Genomic DNA, 18104 nt, shown 5'->3' with positions numbered 1-18104 from the left:
TTTGGAGGAGGTGGGCTGTGTGGATGGCAAAGTCCTTTTTATTTTGGGGAAGGGAAGGACTGAGTCATCCATTTCCTTGATGAAAGAAAGGAGTTGAGAGTAGAGGGTAATAGTTCAAACAAAGCTTAAACTTGAATTCCATGTAAAACTGGGAGGAGCACGTGTTCTGTGGGATACCTCCATGTACCATGTGGATTTTCCTGAACTGGCAAGAGAGCAGGGGAAGTCCCTAACCCCGAGCTGCAACTCAGCACCCAGAGCCACGTTCTCACTGCCCCATGGAAAAGCAGCCTTGTGTTTTCCATGTAGTCCAGTGGCTGTTCTCCAGGCAGAGCTGGAATCCCTCTGAGCCCTCCCAGCCCTGTACTCAGTGACCTCTCCCTTGCTCAGCCCCAGCAATGATCTATACTTTCCCTCTCAACAGGTTTTTCTTACTCTTCTGGCTCCGTGGCAGTCAATGGAAATCTTACAAACAGCCCAGCCCATCTTAACCATAGTGTTGATCAGGCAGCTCTGGACGACTCTGGGAGTCTCTTTAACTCTGTAGGGTCTCGGAGTTCCACTCCACAACATCCTTTGCTAATGATGAGGAACTCTGGGCAGAACTCCCCTGCTCAGCAGCACTCGAGCCCCCGCTTAAGTGGCCCGGCCCAGAGCCTGGCAGGGGGACTGCAGAGTGCAGAGGCTCAGAAGATCTTTGCCGAAGGAACAAAGGGGGACCTGCAGTGTGATGCAGCGTTTTCAGATCCTGAGAACGAGGCCAAGAGGAGAATCATCTTTACAATCTCTCCTAATACAGGACATGTAAAACAATCCCCTTGCAGCAAGCACAGCCCAGTGCCCGGCCAGGCCCACGCGCAGGACGGGAAGAAGCGGGGCCGGCGGAAGCGATCCTGCACTGGCACCCCCGGCGGGACCGGCGCCGTCTCCCCGAAACGCAAACCCCTGCCCTCGGTGGCCGGGCTCTTCACACAGCCCTCGGGCTCACCCCTCAACATCAACTCCATGGTAAGGAGCTGGGCCACAGCACAGCATAGGCCTCAAAACAATCCACTTTGTAAGGGAAAACCATCTGTGAATATCACTGTTAAATATCACTATCATTTTATATATATATAACTATCACTATCATTATCTATATATAACTATAGACTATCTCTATACACTATATATATACTATATACCATAATATTACTATTAAATATCACTGCCATTATATATGTAACTATCACCATCATTATCTATATATAACTATATACTATTTATATACTATATACCATAATATTACTGTTAAATATCACTGTCATTATATATATAACTATCACTATCATTATCTATATATAACTATATACTATCTATATACACTATATATATTATATACCATAATATTACTATTAAATATCACTATCATATATATAACTATCACTACCATTATCTATATATAATGATATACTATATATATACACACTATATATATAAAAAAACTATATACTTACTGTATACCATATTACTATTAAATATCACTGTCATTATATATATAACTATCACTATGATTATCTATATGTAACTATATTCTATGTATATATACTATATATATATAAACACTATATATACTAGATACCATAATATTACTATTAAATATCACTGTCATTATATATATATCACTATCATTATCTATATATAACAATATACTATATATACACACACTATATATATTTAAAAACTATATATATACCATATACCATAATATTACTGTTAAATATCACTGTCATTATGTATATGTAACTATCATTATCTAATATAACTATATACATATAGATATACACTACATATACACTATATATATGCTATATACCATATATAAATATTACTATGAAATATCACTATCATTATCTATATAAATATTATAAATAAATATATAATTATAGATGTTATCTATAATATCTATATTATTATACATTGCTATATATAATATATTATATCATGATATTTATATTATATATTGTATATTATTATACATATTATATGTTATATATTATATATAAATTTATATTTATAGTATATATTTATAGAATTAAATATATATTGAATATAATAATAAACTAACAATATAAAAATTTCAAAATATATATGTTAAAATAACTTCATAATACTTATATCCCCATCTATTCTATTAATATTAAATATTAAATTCTACAATGTTAAAACTAATTCAAAAAATTAAAAACAAAAAAAAAGTTTATCATCAAAAACTGCACTTATTCCCCCTCATCCTTCACACAAACTATATTATCAACAATAAACAACAAAAAAGCCCTCTCTTTTTAATCTTAATTAATTTTTCTAACTAACTAAAGCAAAAAAACCTCCCTAAACTATATATTTTTTTAATTTCTCTTAAAATTGTTCAAATATACTCTACACTAAAACTGCTCCACAGGAGCAGTGTTTGGGAAAGCTCCTGGAATTGGGGAGAATTCCAGGCTGGAATTGCTCTGCAGCCTCTTTGCAGCAATTCTCCTGCCTCTCATTTTCAATAAGTTGGTGAACAGTTTGTGTAGAAGCAGAATGCCTTCAAAGAGCTCTTTGCTGTCAGAGCATTAAAAATTAAAAATAATCTCCTCCCTCACGACAAAGAGCTTGTTTCTGCACTGAAGTTGATTTTTAAAGCTGTAGATTCAATATTTTGAAAATAGTTTAAGCTAAGATTGACTAAACAGCAGAGGAGTGCCAGAAGCATATGGCATTCTTGCTAATGAAGCCAGCTAGAGAGTTGTGTGCATGTGATCCTGCAGTGGAGTTTGAGAAGAAAAAGTTTATCCCAGGTTGTCATTTCTGATTTCAGACATAAAATCATAGAATGAAAATTAGCTATTTTCCATCTTTCACCCCAAGTTCTAATGCAGGAGGTGGAATATAGCAGCGCTAAACAAGCAGCTCTTGGGTGTTGCAGAGCAAGTTAAACCCACATTAAAATCCTTCATTAACAAGCTGCCTTTCCAGGAGTACTCTCATCTGTAACTGCTTTCTTTCCTTCTCACCCAGGTCAATAACATTAACCAGCCCTTAGAAATAACAGCCATTTCCTCTCCTGAAAACTCCCTGAAGAACTCTCCTGTTCCTTACCAGGACAATGACCAGCCCCCAGTGCTGAAAAAGGAGAAGCCCCTCGTTCAGAGCAACGGTGTCCATTACTCCCCCCTGACATCGGATGACGAGCAGGGCTCTGAGGATGAGCACAATAGCAGCAGGTGAATGCACAGGCACAGCTTGAGGATGAGATTTCTCTGAGGGCTGATAACACTGCTCTCAGCAGGAGGGGTGTGTTTAAACCTCTTTGTTCCCCTTGCTGGAAACCCCATCCCATTATCCCAAAATCTCTTCTGTGGCTGAAGCTGTGAACAGGGAAGGTATTCAGGCAGTAGAATGTGGGAAACTGCTGCTGCTCTGTTTGCAAGGCTGGCAGGGTCTGGCCTTGGAGATAACTGGTGGAGAAATGAGGGAGAAATGGAGGAGACTGAGGGGAGACTCCCCAGGGCTGCAGCTCCTCCCAAGGGGAGCCAGAGGGGCAGGGGCTGAGCTCTGCTCTGGGACAGGGACAGGAGCCCAGGAAGGGCTGGAGCTGTGTCAGGGCTTGGCATGGAGCTCAGGGAAAGGTTCTTCCCCCCGAGGGTGCTGGGCACTGCCCAGGCTCCCCAGGGAATGGTCCCGGCCCCAAGGCTGCCAGAGCTCCAGGAGCGTTTGGACACCGCTCTCAGGGATGCTCAGGGTGGGATTGTTGGGGGGTCTGGGCAGGGCCAGGGGCTGCTCTGAGGGTCCCTTCCAGCTCAGGATATTCTGGGACTCTGTGATTTTCTTCCTGTGCTGCTTTGTAGGAGCACTGAGGTTGTGTGTGGTCTCTAACTAAGGCTCTGTCTCCTGCTCACTCCCAGTTTGAAAATGTTTAAAATTTTTGATTTCCTGCCCCAAACTATTGATGTGTTACTCTGCAAATGGGTTTTTTGGCACCCTTTGCCTGCCTGAGGGCTGCAATATTTTTAATGTTTAAGATGCTGGAAAGCTGTCCAAGGGCAGGGTCAGATGGGATATTGGGCAGGAATGGTTCCCTGGGAGGGTGGGCAGCGCTGGCACAGGGTGCCCAGAGCAGCTGTGGCTGCCCCTGGATCCCTGGCAGTGTCCAAGGCCAGGCTGGAGAGGGTTTGGAGTAACCTGTGGAAGGTGTCCCTGCCCACGGCGCGGGTGTCACTTGATGAGCTTTAAGGTCCCTCCCAACCCAAACCATCCTGTGGTTCTGTGAAAAAATAATCACCATAGAAATGTGGTTCTACTTCTTTTTTTGAAAGTAAAGCAACATCAAATTTTTCTGAACGTGCACTAATTCTGTCAAAGAGCAGTAATTTTGTAATAGCTCCTGCCTAGAGTTTGTGGTGGGACTTTCGGTGCTTTTAAGTTCCTTTAGGGACACAAAACTGTGGGGGTGACTTGGTTTTTATACTCTCTCATCTGATCAGACCTGATCCTGAGGGGTATAGAATGTGAGAGTAAATGTGCAACAGAAGGTTTGCTATAGGTGCTATAACCTTTTTATTTTCCCACTAGAATTGAGAGGAAAATTGCAACAATATCATTGGAAAGCAAATCTCCACAGAAGACTGTTGAAAATGGTAGGTGTGAGGAATGGGAATTGTTTGTGATGGGTGGGGCTGGGTGAAGCTGTCAGGCAGTGGGAGGTTTCTGTCTGCTGCTGAACAAAGTGCCATTCTTAATCATTAATCCAGGTGGCTGCTAGTTACAGATTTTGGGTCATTTCTTTCTGCAGTCACAGATCACCAAAGATCTGAGCAGTTTTTTCACTGACTCAGGGTTTGAGGAGGGATCTGTAGTGCAAAGATAATGCTCTCAGACTTTTCCTCTAACAGTTTAACACTCATAGTGTTAAACTTAATTTTAAGGACTTTTAGGTGACTTCACAAATATTTCTGCCTTTAGTTCAGAAATAGAATTACAGAATGGTAAAAGGTGGGCATTGAAAGATAAAAAAGGGGTGTGCTGCCCAGAGAAAGGTCTGGAGCACCAGGAGCAGCTGAGGGAGCTGGGGGGCTCAGCCTGGATGAGTCCTCACTCTACAACTCCCTGACAGGAGGGAGCAGCCAGGGGGCAGTCAGGCTCTGCTCCCAGGAAACAAGGCACAGGACAGGAAGAAATGGCCTCAAGCTGTGCCATGGGAGGTTTAGATTGGATATTGTGAGAATTTCTTCACTAAAAGTATTGTCAGGCATTGAAAGGGGGTGCCCAGGTGGAGTACCCATCCCTGGAAGTGCTCAAATAACCAATGGATGTGGCACTTGAGGGCATGGTTTAGTGATTACCGTGGTGTTGGTGCTGGTTGATGATTGGGCTGGATGATCTTAAAGGTCTTTTCCAGCCTTAAGGACTCAGTGATTCTATAAATCCCCATTCTCAAGGGGCAGATTTAGTGAATGCTGTTTATTGACATTTTAAACCTTCCCCCCAACCAGGTGGCAGCTTATCAGGGAGGAAACAAGCACAAAGCAATGAGAACATGAACAGCAGCAAATGGAAATCGACTTTTTCACCAATATCTGACATCAACCTGACCAAAACCACGGACAGCCCCTTGCAGGCGGTGTCAGCTCTGAGCCAGAACTCCCTGTTTGCCTTCAGGCCGCCCTCCGAGGACGGGCTGCCCATGGACACCAAGGTCCCAGGACACTCCAGGAAGAGCCTGGCCGTGGCCTCGGATGGGCTGAGCCCTGGCACAAACCCCCCCAATGGCTTCAGCTACAACGGGGGCCTGTCCTCCGAGCTGGGCCTGCACGGCTTCATGGACAGCGCCGCCCTCCCTCACAAAGCCGCGGACGGGACGGCTCCCAACTGCTCCCTGGGCTTCCCCTCGCAGCGAGCCAAGGACCTGGGCGTGTCAGACACGAACCTTTTCCTCAACAAGAGGCAGCTGGAGGGTCTGGGCACCAAGGGAGAAGAGCTGAGCCGGCCGGGGGTGAAGGGCAAAGAGCTCAGCGAGCTGAGCGCCCGAGCGGGGGGGTCTGCGGAGAAAAACTCTGTGCAGCACAACGGAAAGGTCGGCAAGGGAAGGGACCGAGATGTGGAGTTCAAAAACGGCCACAACCTTTTCATTTCTGCTGCTGTTTCGTCTGGTGGCCTTCTGAATGGTAAAAGCCTTTCTACTGCTGTTTCCTCAGCAGGGACCCCGGCGCCGTCGGTCCCGACGCACCATCCTTTCCTCAACACTCTGACCACTGGATCGCAGTTCCCCCTCGGCCCCATGGCCTTGCAAGCAAACCTCAACTCGGTGACAAATTCCTCAGTATTGCAGTCCTTATTTAATTCAATGCCAGCTGCTGCCAGTCTGGTCCACGTGTCATCAGCTGCAACCAGACTGACTAATTCTCACACTATGGGGAACTTCTCTCCTGGGGTTACAGGTGGAACAGTTGGAGGTAGGCAGAACTCTTTCTCTGGTATAAGACAGGGCCTAAAGGAAAGTCTGACACTGCCTCTCCAGGGGTGAAACCCTTTCATTTCTACAGGATGTGAAGCAGATCTGTCCCACATAACCGGTCTCCTCTCTCTCTCTCTCTCTTGGAATTGCTAGGATGCTTTCAGTTTCCCACAGTGAAATCTCATGAGCTTTGTCTGCTAGATGAGCTTGTTGTACCACCTTAATGAAACAATACACCCAGACTTTGTGATTGATAATGTTTGCTTGTTCAGATGTTGCTGTGTTGGAACCAACTTAGGTCTGCCTGCAGGTAACAGATTTGACTTGTCATGGTACCATGTTAAGGATCTCTAACTTGTCAACTTGAGTAAAGGTTGAGATTAGGCCTTGAATGGATTTAGCATGATCCAGGAGGAGCAGAACATCAGAGGAGCTGGTGTTGGGAGTTCTGTAGCATTCTGACCCTTGAATGGACACGAAGAGCATTTCTTGGCCAGGAGGGGCAATGCCATATGCACCTTGCACTTCTGGGATTCTGCACAGGCTTGGCTTCTGTGGCCCACACCGGGGACAAGCTGGCAGGACTAGAAGATAGGCTGAAGCTGCCATTTCTAAGTGTTCAGGGCAGTTTTTCTTAGCTGTCCATAATCATTCAGGCACCATGTCGGGAAATCCTAACTCTCACATCTCTCAGCATGTAGATTTGCTGGAATTACAACTCCCCTCTGCTGCCCTGTAAGTGGGGGAGCAGGAGGGTGGGGAGGGAAGAGCAGCACTTTGAGTCTTCAGATAACCAACTCTAAAGACCACTTCTAATCTCATCAAAACTCTGCCCGTGTGGTATAGAACTGACAGTTCTTGGGTCTGGCCATTTTTCCTCGTGGCATTTAGAGGTTGGCAGTAGGAAAGGTAAGTGGAACTTTTTGTACCTCCTGGCCTGCACCATTACTCTTCATTGCTTGCTGCCTTCTCACACTGCATATTTTTGTATGGGGCTGTAACTATTATAATTTTGCTCTTTGTTTGTTTGTTTCTTTTTTTTTTTCTTTTGTTTTGTTTCTCTTGTCACTTGAGACTGTACAAAGCCCATCTGTTGAAGCTGAGTTTTTCTCTCCTGTTTGCAGGTATTTTTAACCATGCGGTGCCTTCTGCCTCCTCTCCTCATCAATTTGGAGCCAGTTTCAGCAGCAGTGCTGTCTCTAGCAGCACCGTGCTAAGCTTAAACCCTCTGCAGGCTGTTGCCAGCACCTCATCCTCATCCTTCCCACCCTCTTCCTCTAATTTAGTAACTTCTAGTGAGGCTAGACCTGCTCAGCACCTCAACAGAGCGCCAGTGCAATCTGTCTTCCATCCCCCTCCTCCCCCTCCTAACGTGTCCTTGCCTCCCCCTCCTCCTTTACTCGCTTCTAACTCCGAGCCTGCTCTCCTGCAGAACCTGCCCTCCATCCCTCCTGGCGAGACGTTCCTGCCCTCCTCCTCTGCTCCTGTCCAGTCTAACTCTTCTTTGTCTATTAAACTGGCTTCTCTCCAGCACAAACCCTCCCGCCCCTCCTTTACAGTGCACCACCCGCCCCTGCCCCGCGTGCTCCCGCAGCCCAACGCCGCTGGCACGGCCGCTATGTGGGTGACCCTTGGCATGCAGCCTCCTTATGCTTCGCACCTTTCGGGGGTTAAGCCACGATAAAGAGCTTGCTTAGCTAACAGTTCTTGTTTTGTAAGGTAAGGCCAGACACAAAACCGGAGGAGTTTGCGTGCGAGATGCTCACTGACGCTTCTTCCTTTGCAGAGAGAGGTCGGGGCCAGGCTCTGTGAAACAGAAACCTCTGAAACAGGGAAAATGACCCCTAAAATGGGGGAGACAGACCTCTGAAATGAGGAGAGAATTCTCTAAAGTGTGGGGAGTAAATTACTTGATGGCAGAGGATGGAAAATGTTGGTGCTCTCTGTTCTGGGAGTCAGGATTTCTCGACAAGGAGTGCTCACAGGGGTAACTCTGCTCTGGCTCAGGGTTATGTTCAAGCTGAGATCTCTTCATAGAAAGAGAGTATTCTTTCTGGAGGTAGTAACAGGAGGAAATGTCTGTTTTCCATGTGGTTTCATACAGTTGTTGGAAGTGGGTGTTGCCCATCTGATCCCCCTCTCCTCCTGCACAGCCTGTTTATCCCAAACCAGTCCTTGTCCATAGCATTGAGGTTCTCAGAGGTGCCTCTGTGGCTCTGTGTGACAATGTGGTGGTCAGTAAAAACTACCAGTCAATAACAGCTGCTCGAAATAGTCATAAAGTTAAAAATCTGGCTTATAAGCTTCAGCTTTGCCTGGAGAGTGAATTCCCTGGGCCTGCAGTGCAGTCAGTGTCCCCTGCACCACTGCAAACACAACCACAGGTAGCAGAGAAGGGCTGTGACTCCCCTGTCACTTCCCTGTGCTGGACTTGCTGCCAGGGCCAGCAGGAACAGTCTCAGCAGATGTTTTACTTTTGCTCCCAAGCCCTGGGAGCACAGGGAATGTGCAGGGGGAATGGGCTCCACTCTCCACAAAGGCTGTAGGAGAGGAGGGTTCTGGAGGCTGTGTGCATTTCTCCTGAAGCAGGTATTTATTGAACTGTCTCTAGAGCTGCTCCAGAATAAACTGTACCACCACAGAGCTGGGTACTGTGGTTCATGCAAACACTCTGTGGCAATCCTGCTGTACCAACTCGTGTTGCCAAGTGCATCCAGCCCCGGAGCTGGCTCCGTGCTTTCCTTGTAGGTCTGTGATGTTGTTGCTCTACACTGGTACCAAAGCTACAAACGTGGTTGAACACACTTTGCTGCTTATAAAACTCGATTACAACATACCTGAGAGAGCCTCTGTGCATTGTGTGTAGTGTCTTCCTCATCAAATTCCTCCTCAGACACCACAAACCCCTGGTTAGGCTTTTGGGAGGCATGTAAGTATTGCCAGGACAGGGAGGCTGAGGAAGGGCTTTGTGTGCCAGCAGAGAGGTGGGCCTGGAAAATCCCAAACATTGAAGGAATGGGCATGAAGGAAGCTGGGGATGGTGAGGAGGGTCAGTTTGGGGTCTGTGTATGAGGGTAGTGTGACAGTATCTGCTGTGGAACTGAGGCCATGCTGGTCTAGGATCCATCAGGTGTGACAGTCCCTGTCACTGAAAAATTCTGAAAATAGAGGCACAAAAGGGACTTTTAGAAGAGGAGCTGGATGTCAAAGCTGGGTTGTGGAGCACAGGAGCAGAACTGATGGTACCAGAGGTGGTTGTGATCCCAAGTCCTGTGACTTGAAGGCAGGTCAGGTACTGGAGCAGTGTCCTTGAGTTCAGTGAGAGCAGATGTGTTCAGTCCTTGAGGAGCCAGGGCTGGAACCAGGAGCTGGGGACTAAAAGAATCTGCTTTGCTTCTCTTCTGTGGAGCCAGGCTGGGAGAGCTGGGGGTGCTCACCTGGAAAAGGCTCCAGGGAGAGCTGAGAGCTCCTTGCAGGGCTCCAGGAGAGCTGGAGAGGGACTGGGGACAAGGGATGGAGGGACAGGACACAGGGAGTGGCTTCCACTGCCAGAGGGCAGGGCTGGATGGGATCTTGGGCAGGAATTGTTCCCTGGGAGGGTGGGCAGGCCCTGGCACAGGGTGCCCAGAGCAGCTGTGGCTGCCCCTGGATCCCTGGCAGTGTCCCAGGCCAGGTTGGACATTGGGGCTTGGAGCAGCCTGGGGCAGTGGAAGGTGTCCCTGCCATGGCAGGGGTGGAATGGGATGAGCTTTAAGGTCCCTTCCAGCCCAAGCCTTTCTATGATTCATAAATCCCTCCCCTGCAATATTAATAACAAAACTCAAATTAACTTGTACTTTAAAAAGGTGAAGTACTGATGGGGGAAATACTTTTTTTTGACTCTTTTCCTCTCACTTGATGTCAGTCCCATAGGACAGAGTTCAACAGTCACAGCTTGAAAAACTGCAGCATTTGGAGGGGCCACGTGTCCCTTGGAACATCCATCCTTTCCTCTAGTTGGGATTGGGTCAAGATTTGCTTCATCTGAGGAGGCTGAGGAGGTCTTGGAGCAATGTAGGAATGACTGACACATCTAACAACACAGCAGATTTTTGCCTTTTATTTAGATGAGTCTCTTCCTCTCCTCCTGTTGTGCAGGTAACTAGGATTTCTACCTCAACCCAATGTGACCTATGCAAGGACAACGTGGACCAACTTCACTCGGCTTCCACTGAAAGGTGCTCACCTGGCCTGTGCAGGGGTTTCTACTCTCTTACTACTGGACAAAATAAAAAACCATAAAAAAAAGACCTAAACAACAGAGCAAACATTTACTGTGAATCTGAGTTAAAAAAAAAAAAAAGGAAAAAAGGAAAAAAAAAAGGCAAAAGAAATGCTTAAAGCTCCAGTTTGTATTGTTGATAGTTTAGATAAAGTATTTATCTTTTTTTTAAAGTGAAAACAATTTTGACTTATTTTATTCCACCTAGACTCATAAATACAAATTATTATTATAAATTCTCTGAATACTAAAGGACTGGCACACCAGCAGAGATGTAAAAGAGCCTCCTCGGTGCTATTTTGTCCGTCAGAACTGTGCCTCTGGTTTGAATCCTTGGTGCTGATTTGGGGGGTTGACCAATGCCAAACCCAGTTCTTAAAGGTCTGCAGATTATTTATTCCCCTGACTCTGTTCACATCCCAAAATCCACTTGCTTGGCAGCTGGGGCTGACAGAGAATTCTCCTCCCTGGGGTTTGGTTTGGACTGAGCCAGGTGCTTTTGAACTGGGTGGGTTTTAATTGAGTCTGTGACTAACGAGGGCTCTGCTCCCCTCTGGAGCAGCCTGGGTGGGCACAGCCCAGCAGGCTCAGTTGGAACAGGAGAAATCCAAGTGCTGCCCCATCCCAACTCTTCCCTGGGCCATTTGCAGTTGCTGCTGGCGCTCAGGTCACTGTGAATTTTGGTAGCTGGTCTGGTAACGCTTCTTGGGGCTGCCCTTGGTGTATGAGCAGGGTGTGTTCAGCTGTGTGAACACCTCATGGTGCTGCAGCCCTTGACAAGACTCAACATTGTCCTTGTGTCCTGCTGCAGGGTGCAGGGTTTGCTCAGCTCGTTGTTTTTTCGTTCCAAGCACGACGCGTTTCCTTGGTAGGGTTTTGATACTTGACTCCGACCCGGCTTGGCCGTGTACATGGATTGACAAGGTGCATTTTGCTTTTGTATTCCTTTGCTTTTGAGTAGGTTCTTGAATTGTAGTTCACAAAAACACCCTGACCTGGCTGCCTGTGCTGCCACTGTCCCCCCTGGGGCAGGGACTTGTGTCGTGACTCGGTGTTGTGTGTGCAGGAAGGGCCGATTTTATAGAGCTGTGATGAAAACTTCTACGTTTCCTATGCTTTATTTCCTTTATTTTTAGGTTGTACAATGCACAATGAACCTGTAAAAATTTACTTATTCAAGTGCATAAAGTGAGGAGGAGAAGGAGGGTCCATTTAAGTAGAAATCAGGCTGGTCTGAGTTCAGGCTGGGCCAAGCACCAATAAAGGAAAATACAGTAGAAAGGGGATTGCAACAGCAAAATGACTGGAAAAAAAATCACATTCAGGCTTTGGAAAACACCTCCCTGCTGACCCTGGTGCTCAGAGGGGCAACACTGTCTTTAAATCCTTCCTGGTGCTCCCTGGTGAGGCTCCCACTGCAGCAGTCAGGCACTGGCAGGAGCTCCATGGAGCATCCCAGGCTCACAAACAACTGCTCAGCTCCTGCCTCTGGGTTTGGAGTCACTGAGGTCCCTGTGCTCTCCTGCTGCCTGGATCCAACAGGGCTGGAAGTGTTTGGAGAGAGGGTGAGGGGCTACAGCAGCTCCCACTCTTTGCAGGGTTCAGCTTTCTGTGCCTCATCCTGGGCTGTCTTAGGAGAGATTTTGGATTTTTGTTGGTTCCTGAGTGTCTTCCATGGGAGCCTCTGTGTGCAGACTCTGGGGTCTGGCTCTGCCTCCTTATCCCCTGGGAAGGGACTGAAAGCCCTGGGAGCTGGGGGCATTTTGGAATGTTTTCTGCTTTGTGTGTCCTGCTGAGGGACTGGCAGCACAAGGAAATCCTGGAAAAGGGCAGAAATGCTCGGGGTGAGAGGAACATCCAGTAGCTTCTCGTAGGAGCCAAACACAGTGAATGTCCTGGAATCCAGGAGCACAATGTAACCCAGATGTTTTGCAGCTGGGAGTTGGGCAGCTCCAGCTTCTTCCCCAGAACACAGCAGAGTGCTGGGGCCTCTGGAGACTGTAAATGAATGATTGCTGGAGGGGCAGCAGCCTTAATTAATTTCCTAATTACCTCTCCCCCATCGTTTATATCTCTGGTGAGAGAGAGAGAGGAGGAAATACAAATAGAAGCTTTTCATGCCCCTGATTTTATCAGATCCTTTTCTGCAAAGGGACCAGGATGTGGTGCCCCTTGGGGCTCTTGTGCCTCCCTTCACTCCAGCCACGGAGATCCAGGAAGAAAACTCTGCTGCCATCCCTTGTCCAGGCTTGGTTGGTGCCCAAGGCACTCACAGGATTCGTGCTGGAGAAGGAACCAACCCACAGATTCCATGGAACCCTCTGTGCTTCCCAGCACTGCTCAGGGCCTGGGTCACTTGTGTCACCCTGCTGGCACCTGGCACTCCCTGCATGATGAGGAGGGACAGATCCTGCTGGGAATGATGTGCTCTGCACCCAGCAGCTCTGGGGAGCCAGGCTGAGCTGTCAGGGTGGCCTGGGCACTGTCTCCTCACAGCTGGACTCACTGATCTGGATGAACTTTTCCAACCTGAACCATTCTATGATTCCAGGACCCTTTGGAACAAAGGCCTTGGGTGAGGAGTTTGTCACCTGCTCTTTGGTGAGTGATGTGGAAAAGCAAAGCCCATCTGTCCCTTGGTGTCACCTCTGGTCACTGCTGTGGTGGCCAGCCAGTGTCCAAGGCAGGGCTGGCTCAGGAGCAGCTTTGGCAATGGGCAGCACAACCCCTGGAGCTCAGCTGTGACTGAGGCACTGCCAACCCCCAGGACTTCTGAGTCTGTGACTCTCCAGATGTCATCCAGGAAGGCCCAAGGGAACCAGATCTGGGAATGAATCTTTGGGATTCCTGGAAAGGGATCCAGTCTGCCTGAGCATCACCTGAGCACCAGTGCCTGCTGTTCCCACCCTGCCACCCCACACTGCTGGGATCTGGAGCTGCTCCAGCCTTGCCAGAGTCTTCCCCCAGCCCAGGCCCTGCACTGTTCTGCTCCTGGTAGCAATTCCCAAATTGTGCTTCCAGAGGGGCCTGCTCAGCACTGAGGTTGGGAGCCAAGGGGGCAGTTTGGGACTGGTGCCTCAGCACTGGCTGAGCTGGAGATGTTTTTTGCCAAGAGATTCCTGGTTTTGTCTTCCCTCTCCCTGAGCTTTTATTGCTTTGCTGTGATCTGGGGCAAAGCTTGACTTAAAATTGTGGAATCACAGAACATCCTGAGTTGGAAGGGACCTGGAGGCTCATTGAGTCCAACTCCTGGCCAGTCTCTTACTGCTCTGTGTGCACACTGGGAAGAGCTTTCACCTGGCTGAATGCAGACCTTGGAGCTGGTGGGATCTGATCCATGTGGCCACACTGCTGGAACACCGAGCCAGAAGCTGAAACCTGTTTGCAATAATTGAAGATCCTCTGGAGCAATCAAAGCCAAACAGTTTCAAAAAAGAGAATTTCTGCTGGTGCTGGTCCAGTCATTCCAGGGCTGTCACACAATTCCCCCTCCTCCAAGCCCCTGCTGCCTGCAAAGGACTCGCCAGGAAGCAAAAACACATCTTGGAGCAAGTGTGCTGCCAAAAAATGGAACTTCCTGTGTGCTGTGCTGAGGAAAACCTGTCCCTGCAGCTAAATGTCAGCCTTGAGGAACAAGAATTGCGTGGGTTCTTCCTTTTTTGGGGATTTGCCACCTCTGGCTCGCCAGGCCCAGTCCCCTGGGACCCACACTGCTGGGAGGGCTCCAAAGGCACTGGACCTAAATTTGGGATTTGCTGCAGATGAGTCATTCAGCAGCAATTTTCCATCAGCCAGGGGTGTGGGGACACCCAGCAGTTGGATTGCTGAGGGGCAGAGTGGGAAAGCTTTGCTGAGGATGTAGAGGCTGGATCTGAGCTGCTGCAGGGATCATGGTACTGGAGGTTTCCCTCCATCACCTCAGCTTGGCACAAACCCGGCTCTTCCTGCAGGAAGGTGAAGATCAGTCTGCACAACCAGGGAACATCTTCACCTCAGTTCAGTTGTGGATGCAGTGGGAGAGAGGAGGAGGAGAAGCAGTGTTTTAGGGAAGCAGCAGGGAGGGCAGCACATCCTCACTGTCCCTGGCATTCCAGGACCGAGCATCATCTCCAGCTCCTTCTGATCAGCAGGAATTTGTGTCTCCTCAACCAGACAGATCAGAAATTCTTGTGCTTCCATCTCTTTTCCTTCCTTCCTGTTGGGGACAGCACTTTATCTTGCAGTGCAGGCTTTGTGCTCCCCTGCTCTTGGCTGGGGTTTGGCTCTGGGCTCAGCCTGGCACGGGCAGAGGGATTCCCCTGTGCCAGGACTCACTGGTGGGATCATGCTGAGCTGCAGGGTCTGAGTCTGGGATCACACCCACAGTCCCTGAAGGCCTGCAGGCAGAAGGTGACATCACTTGGTCATGAATGGATTTACTCATCTCTTTTTGGTTCCAGTTTCCAAATCCCCAGGACTTGACACTCCTTAGTGTGAAACTCGCCCAGCTCTGGGTCACACACAGTTCAGGCGCTGAGTCACTTTCTTCTTTCTTTAGTCAGACTTAATCCTTGAGGAAGTCACTTGAGCAATTGCAGCCTGGCACTGGAGAGGTTTCCAGCCTCATCAACTCTTCCACCTGGAAACATCTCCAGCTGGAGCATTGCTCCAGGGCTGCTTGGGCTGTGTCCCTGCCCTCAGCCCACTGGGGACACGTTTCCTTCTGAGATGTGTGCTAGGGTCACTTCTTCAGCCTTCTTTGGGGGGACTAAATGACCTTTAAAGGTGCTTTCCAATCTTTCCAAACTGTTCTGATTCCCTGTACAGACACATCTGGGAGGAGGTGAGAGCCAGACCTACCTCACCTGCTGCTCCTGCACCTCCACCCCAGTGGGGTACAGGGGTTGGCAGCTCAGGTGCTCCCCAGCACAGGGAATTTCCTGCCTGTGCTCATTGTTTCCATCTCATCCCAGCCTTCCCTTGCAAGAGCCTGGATCTTCCTGTTCTGCTGGCTGCCCCTTCCAGGGGAAGTTTTTTCTTGTGGGGTTTGGTTCTTGCTGGGATTGTGTGTTCAGAAAGCAGCATCTGCTACCCCCACCTGTTATTTTTCCACTTGAAGAGCCCAGGCAGAGGAGAGGCCGAGGGAGAGGTGGCAGGGACAGTCCCAGCAGTGCAGGGAACAGCCAGCCCTGGCTCAGGGAGGGGACAGCCAGTGCTTGCAGCTCCTCTGAGTCCCTTCAGGCACTGGGGAGCTGTGGGACCTGTGCCCTCGGGGTGCTCTGGCTGCCCTGCCCCTCCAGGTCAGAGGAGATTCCCAGCTCTGGGAGCTGCTCTCAGGCTGCTGCTGCTGATTCCCCTCCCTGCTCACCCTTCCCTGGCCCTTCCCTCCCTCCTCAGCCGGCTCTGGAGCACCCCCGAGCCTGGGGCTGCTGCCCTGGTCCTGTCCCTGGAGCCAGGGCTGCTCTGGGCAGGATTTCCCCAGGATTCTGGGAATTCTGCTGTGGCTGATGCTGGGGTGGCTTCCGTGGGTCCATCCTGTGTGACCCCTTTGCTTTGGGTGCTGAATTCTGATCCAGGGCGTGGAAAGCTGAGTGTGCTCCGTGTGTTCTGTCCTGGGAACTCCACCCTGGAGTTATCCCAACCCCCAGGCGTGGCTGTCGTGGAAAATTCTGCTTTTCTTGTTTTGCCTGAGCCAAAAGCACAGAGAGGATTAAGGATTAGGAGCAGGGGAGGGCCTTAGACAGGGCTGTGAACCCAAAATCCTTCTGGGGAGCAGAAACTACAAAGTGTTTTTGTGAACTATCTTTGCAGCACTGAGGAAAAATCACAGGGAGTGGAGTTTTGGGAGCACAGATGTGCAGTCAGTGTGTGAATATTTGAAGTCTTACTGGTTTTAAAGGGGTTTTTTCTTCCTTTGTTTTTTTGCTTCATTTCCATTTTCCGCTCCATTTGCGGATCAGGTTTTTACTAAAAGCTGGAGTTCCAGTTTCAAAATGTTGTTGTGCCATATTTTATTTATCCTTATACATTATAAATATATAAATATCTATTTAGACTGAATATTGCATTGAAAGATGCTGTTATTGAGAACTTCAGGGTTTAAACCCGAGACAAAAAAATTGGGAAATAATTCTCCAGTACTTTTGCTGTTTGGGACCTTCCTGAAGAGGCTCCTTGAGCTCTTTGTGGTGTAAAAACAAAATCACATCCAAAAATTCAAAGTTTGATGATGCTAACCCTGAAGTTCTCAGATTTGTGATCCTTTGGTTTTCTCAAGGTACATCTGGTTGCTTTTCTGGTGCAGTCAAATAATTTTTTTAAAGGTTTTGTCTCTGGAGTTATTGAGGAAAAGGTGGAATGGGTTGATCCATCCTGCTTGGCTTTTTTAACCTATTAATCTTTGAAGTGATCGATTTCCAATTAAAACCCAACTTTTTAGGTCTCTGTTCTACTTAAACTTTTTAGGAGTGAGAGCCTGCCCTCGCTGAGTGGGACTTGGATGGGGAAAGCAGTAGATGATGAGGTTGCTGTTGCTCAGGAATTGATTAGTAAACTTTTAACTACTAATAAAAATCCATTTTGCAATGGATTTTTAGAAAAACCCATTTTCTTAGGACAGTGATATGGGATGTTTCCTAGTGAATAGGAATTAGTTTATATAGTTTAGCCTATTAAACTGAATTATTTAAAATTCAAACTTCCCCTAATTTATCTTTTTTTTGGTTGTTATTTTTTTGCTTTTTTTAATTTTTTTTTTTTTAAATACTGGTAAGTTGTCCTGTCATTCCTTTCATTCCTGCCTAGCAGTAGTGTGAATTCTGGTGTGTATATATGTATGTATAATATATATATTTCCACCCGGCCTTTCTAATTCTCCACAATGTAAGAGTTAGTTTTTGCTCCCCTCCTTCCACTTAATTTCTTGTGTCTCCCTTGATTTGTAATTGAAATAATGCTTTGAAGTTTTGTCTTTATATTAAAGTGTCTGTATTTTAATACACCGAGCTCGTGTGGACTTTCACTGCCTCAGCAGGACGGGCTGGAGTCGGGAGGGAAATGAAATTTGGGGATTTTGTGGGGACACAGAGGGGGCACCTGCAGCTCTCAGGGGTTGGGGATCCTGTGCTGGGCACTGGGGAGGGACAGCAGGGCCTGGGGACAGCTCTGGGCAATCAAGGGACACTGAGGGGCAGGGAAGGGAACAGAGCTGGGGAAGGGGCTGGAGCACCAGGAGGGGCTGAGGGAGCTGGAAAGGGGCTCAGCCTGGAGAAAAGGAGGCTCAGGGGGCCCCTGTGGCTCTGCACAACTCCCTGACAGGAGGGGACAGCCAGGGGGGTCGGGCTCTGCTCCAGGGAACAGGGACAGGAGGAGAGGGAACAGCTC

General features: G+C 48.0%; 1 protein-coding gene across 4 annotated transcripts in view; it reads left to right on the top strand.

Annotated features, from left to right (window-relative positions):
• Nucleotides 1-17725, top strand: part of DOT1L (DOT1 like histone lysine methyltransferase) — a 79418-nt gene extending 61693 nt beyond the window's left edge. The window contains exons 24-29 of one of the 4 annotated variants that reach the window (XM_033082018.2): nucleotides 425-1008; nucleotides 3046-3251; nucleotides 4600-4664; nucleotides 5520-6479; nucleotides 7606-8200; nucleotides 10619-17725. In XM_033082018.2, the coding sequence (XP_032937909.1) occupies nucleotides 425-1008; nucleotides 3046-3251; nucleotides 4600-4664; nucleotides 5520-6479; nucleotides 7606-8165 (2375 nt within the window). In that variant the 3' untranslated portion in view covers nucleotides 8166-8200; nucleotides 10619-17725. Of the gene's footprint in view, nucleotides 1-424; nucleotides 1009-3045; nucleotides 3252-4599; nucleotides 4665-5519; nucleotides 6480-7605; nucleotides 9960-10618 lie in introns of those variants that run through there. The other 3 variants (XM_033082021.2, XM_033082020.1, XM_033082019.1) reach the window with 3 other exon arrangements.
• Nucleotides 17726-18104: the final 379 nt, after the last annotated feature.

This window comes from Catharus ustulatus, chromosome 29, assembly GCF_009819885.2.
Source record: "Catharus ustulatus isolate bCatUst1 chromosome 29, bCatUst1.pri.v2, whole genome shotgun sequence".
Taxonomy (NCBI): Eukaryota; Metazoa; Chordata; class Aves; order Passeriformes; family Turdidae; genus Catharus; species Catharus ustulatus.
Note: the sequence above shows the minus strand (reverse complement) of the source record. Positions and strands in the feature narration are given on the sequence as shown.